Source organism: Salvelinus sp. IW2-2015, unplaced genomic scaffold (genome assembly GCF_002910315.2).
Source record: "Salvelinus sp. IW2-2015 unplaced genomic scaffold, ASM291031v2 Un_scaffold2416, whole genome shotgun sequence".
NCBI classification, from domain to species: Eukaryota; Metazoa; Chordata; class Actinopteri; order Salmoniformes; family Salmonidae; genus Salvelinus; species Salvelinus sp. IW2-2015.
Genome location: NW_019943737.1, coordinates 86,979 through 95,526, shown reverse-complemented (window position 1 = coordinate 95,526; position 8,548 = coordinate 86,979). Strand labels below are relative to the sequence as shown.

At 48.2% G+C, this 8,548-nt stretch overlaps 1 protein-coding gene across 1 annotated transcript in view; it reads right to left on the bottom strand.

Moving 5' to 3' along the window:
- The window catches only part of LOC112073913 (synaptojanin-1-like), a 63,066-nt gene that overhangs the window by 23,367 nt on the left and 31,151 nt on the right, over positions 1-8,548 (bottom strand). Inside the window, exons 5-6 of the mRNA XM_070440321.1 lie at positions 4,850-4,880; positions 67-150 (exon numbers count right to left, since the gene is read on the bottom strand). Of these exons, the coding sequence (XP_070296422.1) occupies positions 67-150; positions 4,850-4,880 (115 nt within the window). The remainder of the gene's footprint in view (positions 1-66; positions 151-4,849; positions 4,881-8,548) is intronic.

Sequence of the window (8,548 nt, the reverse complement as noted above, 5' to 3'; positions counted from 1 at the left end):
GCGATCCTATTGAAGTCAATATTTACAGCTTCCATATTATTGTCAGGTGCAGACCCATCGTCTTACCTGTATTCCTGGTTGCTCCCAGAACAGAGGAATGGAACCACGGATCTGGATGAAGGAAGACACCTGGTCATCCAGGAAGATCACCTGCAGACAGAAGAAGAAGAAGAAGAAGAAGGAAGAAGACAGAAGACAAAAGAAGAAGACAGAAGGAGAAGGAAGAAGATAGAAGAAGACAGGAGAAGGAAGAAGAAGAAGAAAACAGAAGACAAAAGAAGAAGACAGAAGGAGAAGGAAGAAGATAGAAGAAGACAGAAGAAGGAAGAAGAAGAAGACAGAAGAATTAGACAAAAGAAGAAGACAGAAGGAGAACAATACTTTAGTCATCTCCCAGGCCCTCCGACATACACACCCATACATTTATTTATTTTAAATTTTTTAACCTTTATTTAATTAGGCGAGTCAGTTAAGAACAAATTCTTATTTACAATGACGGCCTAGGAACAGTGGGTTAACTGCCTTGTTCAGGGGCAGAACGACAGCTCGGGGATTCGATCCAGCAACCTTTCCAGCAACCAGCAACCTTTCAGTTACTGGCCCAACGCTCTAACCACTAGGCTACCTGCCGCACCATACTATAGTCAAATAGATATGCATGGACGCACAGACTCAGACACTAGTGTGGATAGGCTGGAGTAGAGGACAGCCACAGTGCCGAGAGAAACGTTTGTTATTCCCTTCTGAAACTGTTGTGATTAAGGTTGTGATAAAATCAAATATGAATACATAGGACAGTGTTAATGTTGAATTTACAGACGGGAACGATTAATTAAATATCAGAACGGAAGTTAGTATTCGATTATTTGGGAGAGTATACCTTTTTAGATAATTACAAACCCTTTAGAAAACTATGTGACATTGCTACAATAGACCATTACATTTGAAATGTGTATAAAACAAACATTTTTATGACAGTATGTTCAGCTCTTTCCCTCTCCTACCAGACTACCTGTTCAGTCCCTACGAATTACGCCACCGGTCTAATGTCACCTCCCTTCCCTCTCCCTCCAGACACTACCTGTTCAGTCTGCTACGAAGTAAGCCCACCGGTCCTTAAATGTCACTCCTTCCCTTCTCCCCCAGACCTACCTGTTCATGTCTCTTACGAAGAGCCCACCAGTGCTAAATGTCACTCCTTCCCTCTCCCGTCCAGACCTACCTGTTCAGGTCGCCTACGAAGTAGCCCACGGTCTAATGTCAAACCTCCTTCCCTCCCCTCCCAGACCTACCCTGGTATCAGTCTCTACAAGTAAGTGCCCACCACGTCTTAAGTTCATCCTCCTCTCCCTCCAGACCTACCTGTTCAGTCTCTTACGAAGGTAGCCCACCGTTATGTCACCCTCTTCCCTCTCCTTCAACCTACCTGTTCAGTCATCTACCGAAGTAGCCCACCGGTCTAATCGTCACCTCTTCCCTCTTCCCTCGCAGACTACCTGTTCAGGTCTCTACGAGTAGCCACCGGTTCTAATGTCACCTCCTTCCTCTCCCCTCCAGACCCCTGTCTTAACAGTCCCTACGAAGTAGCCCCTGGTCTAAATGTCAGCCATCCTTCCCTCTCCCTCGCCAGAGACCTACCTGTTTCGTTCTATGAAGTTGGCCACCTGTCTAATGTCACCTCCTTCCCTCTCCCTCCAAACCTACCCGTTCAGTCTCTTACGAAAAGTAGCCCAACGTCTAATGTCACCTCCTTCCCTCTCCCTCCAGACCTACCTGTTCAGTCTCTACGAAGTAGGCCGCACCGGTCTAATGTCACCTCCTTCCCTCGTCCCTCCGACCTACCTGTTCAGTCTCTACGAAGTTAGCCCATCCGGTCTAAATGTCACTCCTTCCCTTCTCGCCTCCCAGACCTACCTTTAGTCTCTACGGAAGTAGCCACCGTCTAATGTACCTCCTTCCTCTCCTTCCGAGACCTACCTGTTCAGTCTCTACGGAAGTAGCCCCACCGGTGCTATGTCACCTCTTGCCCTCTCCCTCCAGACGCTACCTGTTCAGTCCCTACGAAGTAAGCCCAACCGGTCTAATGTCCACCTGTCCTTCCTCTCCTCCACGACCCACTGTTCAAGTTCTCTACGAAGTAGCCCGACCGTCTAATGTCACCCCTCCTTCCCTCTCCTCCAGACCTACCCTGTTCAGTCTCTACGAAGCTAGGCCCACCGCGTCTAATGTCATCTCCTTCCCTCTACCTGCCAGACGTCTACCTGTTAGTCCCTACGAAGTAGCCCACCGGTCTAATGTCCCTCCTTCCCTCTGCCCTCCAGACCTACCTGTTCAGTCTCTACGAAGTAGCCACGGTCTAATGTCAATCTCCTTCCCTCTCCCTCCAGACTACCTGTTCAGTCCTACCGAAGGTAGCCCACCGGTCTAATGTCACCTCCTTCCCTCTCCTCCAGACTACCTGTTCAGTCTCTACGAAGTAGCCCACCGGTCTAATGTCACCTCCTTCCCTCTCCCTCCAGACCTACCTGTTCAGTCTCTACGAAGTAGCACCGGTCTAATGTCACCTCCTTCCTCTCCCTCCAGACCTACCTGTTCAGTCTCTACGAAGTAGCCCACCGGTCTAATGTCACCTCCTTCCCTCTCCCTCCAGACCTACCTGTTCAGTCTCTACGAAGTAGCCCACCGGTCTAATGTCACCTCCTTCTCTCCCTCCAGACCTACCTGTTCAGTCTCTACGAAGTAGCCCACCGGTCTAATGTCACTCCTTCCCTCTCCCTCCAGACCTACTTGTTCAGTCTCTACGAAGTAGCCCACCGGTCTAATGTCACCTCCTCCCTCTCCCTCCAGACCTACCTGTTCAGTCTCTACGAAGTAGCCCACCGGTCTAATGTCACCTCCTTCTCTCCCTCCAGACCTACCTGTTCAGTCTCTACGAAGTAGCCCACCGGTCTAATGTCACCTCCTTCCTCTCCCTCCAGACCTACCTGTTCAGTCTCTACGAAGTAGCCACCGGTCTAATGTCACCTCTTCCCTCTCCCTCCAGACCTACCTGTTCAGTCTCTACGAAGTAGCCAACCGGTCTAATGTCACCTCCTTCCCTCTCCCTCCAGACCTACCTGTTCAGTCTCTACGAAGTACCACCGGTCTAATGTCACCTCCTTCCCTCTCCCTCCAGACCTACCTGTTCAGTCTCTACGAAGTAGCCCACCAGTCTAATGTCACCTCCTTCCTCTCCCTCCAGACCTACCTGTTCAGTCCTCGAAGTAGCCCACCGGTCTAATGTCACCTCCTTCCCTCTCCCTCCAGACCTACTGTTCAGTCTCTACGAAGTAGCCCACCGGTCTAATGTCACCTCCTTCCCTCTCCTCCAGACCTACCTGTTCAGTCTCTACGAAGTAGCCCACCGGTCTAATGTCACCTCCTTCCCTCTCCCTCCAGACCTACCTGTTCAGTCCCTACGAAGTAGCCCACCGGTCTAATGTCACCTCCTTCCCTCTCCCTCCAGACCTACCTGTTCAGTCTCTACGAAGTTGGCCACCTGTCTAATGTCACCTCCTTCCCTCTCCCTCCAGACCTACCTGTTCAGTCTCTACGAAGTAGCCCACCGGTCTAATGTCACCTCCTTCCTCTCCCTCCAGACCTACCTGTTCAGTCTCTACGAAGTGCCACCGGTCTAATGTCACTCCTTCCCTCTCCCTCCAGACCTACCTGTTCAGTCTCTACGAAGTAGCCACCGGTCTAATGTCACCTCCTTCCCTCTCCCTCCAGACCTACCTGTTCAGTCTCTACGAAGTAGCCCACCGGTCTAATGTCACTCCTTCCCTCCCCTCCAGACCTACCTGTTCAGTCTCTACGAAGTAGCCCACCGGTCTATGTCACCTCCTTCCTCTCCTCCAGACCTACCTGTTCAGTCTCTACGAGTAGCCCACCGGTCTAATGTCCACTCCTTCCCTCTCCTCCAACCTACCTGTTCAGTCTCTACGAAGTAGCCCACCATCTAATGTCACCTCCTTCCCTCTCCTCCAGACCTACCTGTTCAGTCTCTACGAAGTACGCCCACCGGTCTAATGTCACCTCCTTCCCTCTCCCTCCAGACCTACCTGTTCAGTCTCCTACGAAGTAGCCCCACCGGTCTAATGTCACCTCCTTCCCTCTCCCTCCAGACCTACCTGTTCAGTTTCTACGAAGTAGCCCACCGGTCTAATGTCACCTCCTTCCCTCTCCCTCCAGACCTACCTGTTCAGTCCTCTACGAAGTTGCCCACCGGTCTAATGTCACCTCCTTCCCTCTCCCTCCAGACCTACCTGTTCAGTCTCTACGAAGTAGCCCACCGGTCTAATGTCACCTCCTTCCCTCTCCTTCCAGACCTACCTGTTCAGTCCTACGAAGTAGCCCACCGGTCTATATGTCACCTCCTTCCCTCTCCTCCAGACCTACCTGTTTAGTCTCTCTACGAAGTAGCCCACCGTCTAATGTCACTCCTTCCCTCTCCCTCCAGACCTACCTGTTCAGTCTCTACGAAGTAGCCACCGGTCTAATGTCACCTCCTCTTCCCTCTCATTCCAGGACCTACCTGTTTCAGTCTCTACGAAGTAGCCCACCGGTCAATGTCACCTCCTTCCCTCTCCCTCCAGACTACCTGTTCAGTCTCTACGAAGTAGCCACCGGTCTAAATGTCACCTCCTTCCCTCTCCCCAGAACTACCTGTTCAGGTCTCTACGAAGTAGCCCACCGGTCTAATGTCACTCCTTCCCTCTCCCTCCAGACCCTACCTGCCTTCTCAGTCTTCTACGATAGCCCAGGCGCGTGTTTTCATAATGTCACCTCCTTCCTCTCCCTCCAGACCTACCTGTTCAGTCTCTACGAAGTTGGCCACCTGTCTATGTCACCGTTTCCCTCTCCTCCAGAACCTACCTGTTCAGTCTCTACAGGAAGGTTGGCACCGTGTTCCAGTCATCGTTGGTGCCCCACTCGGACGTTGAAAGTTTTCTCTCCGGCCCCTCTCTGAGCTGGATAGAGCGGGAGATGACGCATGGCCTGTTGAGCTTTTGTCTCTCGCGTATGACTGTCCTCCCTGATCTCCACCCCGCACGACAGCATCAACTACGCTTCCAACAACCAAGTTCATCACAGTTCACACCGTAGTGCTTTAGGTGAGGTGAAAGGGTAATGGTTACTCCCAGGGGGAGTACGACGAGACCATTCAACCTAGCCATCCAACAACCAGATCAAATCACAGTTCACACCGTCACGTGCTTTACCTGTGGAAGGTTGATATTTGCTGGACTTGGTTCCTTAGGGGGAGACGAGAGAAAGACACAGTGACGAGTGACAGTGTATACGAGCCATGATGCCACTAAGCAACACGGGCAGCAGATGCAGCCACGAAAATGGCTTGAGGAAAGATTAGGTCAAAATGAGGCTTGAGGAAAATGGGTGCAAAATGAGAAGCTTGAGGAAAATGAGGTGCAATATGAGCTACGATTGTGAGGTGCAAATTGAGCTTGGGGATAATGAGGTGCAATATGAGCATTAAGGATAGTGAGGTGCAAATGAGCTTTTGGGATAATGAGGTGCATATGAGCATTAGGATAATGAGGTGCAATATGAGATTAGGATAATGAGTGCATTATGATCATTAGGATAATGAGGTGCAACTATGAGCGTTTAGATAGTGAGGTGCAATGATGGAGTCTTTAGGATAATGGAAGGTGCAAAATGAGCTTAGGATACATGAGTGCAATATGATCATTGGATAATGAGGTGCACTAATGAGTCTTAGGATAGTGAGGTGCAATATGAGCTTTAAGGATAATGAGGTGCAAAATGAGCATGCGGATAATGAGGTGCAATTGAGCTACGATTATGTGTGCAATATGAGCTTAGGATAATGAGGTGCAATAATGAGCTTTAATAGGATAATGAGGTGCAAAATGAGCTTCAGGATAATGAGGTGCTAAGAGCTTTAGGATAATGAGGTGCACTATGACGCTTTAGGATAGTGAGGTGGCAATATGAGCCTTATGGATAATGAGGTGCAATATGAGCTTTAGGTATGAGGTGCAAAATGAGCTTAAGGATAATGAGGTGCAATACGAGCTTTAGGATAATGAGGGGTGCAATATGTAGCATTAGGATAATGAGGTGCGAATATGATATTAGGATATGAGGTGCACTAGATGAGCTTTTAGGGATAGTGGAGGTGCAATATGAGGCTAGGAATAATGAGGTCATATATGAGCTTTTAAGGATAATGAGGTGCAAAAGTGAGGCTTCAGGATAATGGAGGTGCAAATAAGAGCTTTAGGATAGTGAGGTGCAATATGAGCTTTAGCATAAATGAAGGTGCAATATGAGCTAACGATTATGATGTGGCAATATGAGCTTAAGGATAAATGAGGTGCATAAATGAAGCTTCAGGATATGAGGTGCAAATGAGCTTCAGGATAATGAGGTGCAAAATGAGCTTCAGGATAATGAGGTGCACTAGAGCTTTTAGGATATGAGGTGCAATGATGAGTCTTTAGGATTAATAGGTGCAATATGAGCTTTAACGGATAATGAGGTGCAATATGAGCATTAGGATAATGAGGTGCCAATATGAGCTTTACATTTACATTTAAGTCATTTAGCAGACGCTCTATCAGAGCGACTTACAAATTGGTAATGAGGTCGCATTTTGAGCATTGGATAAATGAGGTCCAAGTATGAAAGGGGATACCTAGTCAGTTGAGCAACAATGCATTCAACTGACATTTGTTGCTCGGAATTATGACGGTCAAATATGATGTTGGTACAATAATACCTATAAATGACGATAAATAGTTTGTATTGAGGTTTACATTTTAGTGATTTGAACAGATGCTTCATCCCAGTAGGTGCATTCAAACTGAAAGTAGTAAGCCAGCAGGAAGACGAGACTAGGTAGGGACATAGGTTAGGACTAGGTTAGGACTAGGTGAGGAACTAGGTTAGGACTAGTTACGGAACTAGGTTAGGACTAGGTTAGGACTGTTAGGTAAGGAATAGGTTAGGCTAGTTAGGACTAGGTTAGGACTAGGTAGGAACTAGGTTAGGACTAGGTAGGACCTAGGTTAGGAGCTAGGTAGGAACTAGGTTAGGACTAAGGTGAGGACTAGGTAGGAACTTAGGGTTAGGACTAGGTTTAGGACTGAAGGTTAGGACTAGGTTTAGGATAGGTAAGGACACATAGGTTAGGACTAGGTTGGACTAGGTTAGGACTAGGTAAGGAATAGGTTTAGGACTAGGTTAGGACTAGGTAGGGAAGGTTAGGACTAGGTTAGGAACTAGTTAGGACTAGGTAGGACTCGGTAGGAACTAGGTTAGGTGTTAGGTTAGGAACCTAGGTTAGGACTAGGTAGGAACTAGGTTAGGAGTAGGTTTAAGGAAACTAGGTTGGAGTAGGTAGGAACTGTTAGGGACTGAGGTTAGACTAGTTAGGACTGGGTTTATGGACTAGTGTAGGAACTAGGTTAGGACTAGGTAGGAAACTAGGTTAGGACTAGTAGGAACTAGGTTAGGACTAGTTTAGACGTAGGTAGGAATATGGGGGTTAGGACTAGGGTAGGACTAGGTTAGGACTAGGTAGGGACTGGTTAGCGACTGGTTAGGACTAGGTAGGACTAGGTTAAGGACAGGTTAGGAACTAGGTTAGGACTAGGTTAGGACTAGGTAGGAACTAGGTTTAGGACTAGGTAGGAATAGGTGGAATAGGTTTAGGACTGGTTTAGGACTAGGTAGGACTAGGTTAGGACTGGTCGGAACTAGGTTTAGGACTAGGTTAGGACTAGGTAGGAACTAGGTTAGACCTAGGTTAAGGACCGTAGGGTTAGGCTATGGTTATGACTAGGTGGAACTAGGTAGGAACTAGTAGGAGACAAGGTAGGACCAGATTAAGGACTAGTTGGACTAGATAAGGACTAGGTAGGACCAGATAGGGGACTAGGTTTAGGACTAGGTTAGGATTGGTTAGGACTAGGTAGGAACTAGGTTAGGACGTAGGTGTGATCCTAGATAGCGACCAGGTAAGGGACAGATAGAGGACTGTTAGGACCAATAAGGACTAGGTAGGACTAGGTAGGCCAGATAATGACTAGGAGGACAGGAGACCAGATAGGACTGTAGGACGCAGATAGGACTAGGAAGGACTAGGTAGGTACCAGATAAGGATCTAGGTTAAGGACTAGGTTAGGAGCTAAGGTTATGTGCTAGGTTAGGATACTAGATAAGGATAGGTAGGAGCTAGTTTAGGACTAGGTAGGACCAAATACAGGACTAGGTAGACCAGGTTAGGACTAGGCGAGACCAGGTAAGGACTAGGTAGAACCAGGTAGTAATCCAGTGGACATAGGTAGACGGGAGAGAGACGGGTAAGGATAGGTAGGCAGGTACTAGACCAGGTAGACTAGGTAACACTAGGTCCATACGAAGAAGAGGTTAGTAATATAATTATTATATGTGTTTCCACTCCTCACCAGAAGAAGCGGTTGTCTGTGGTGTCCTCTTGGATTTCGCGGTGAGCGGATGG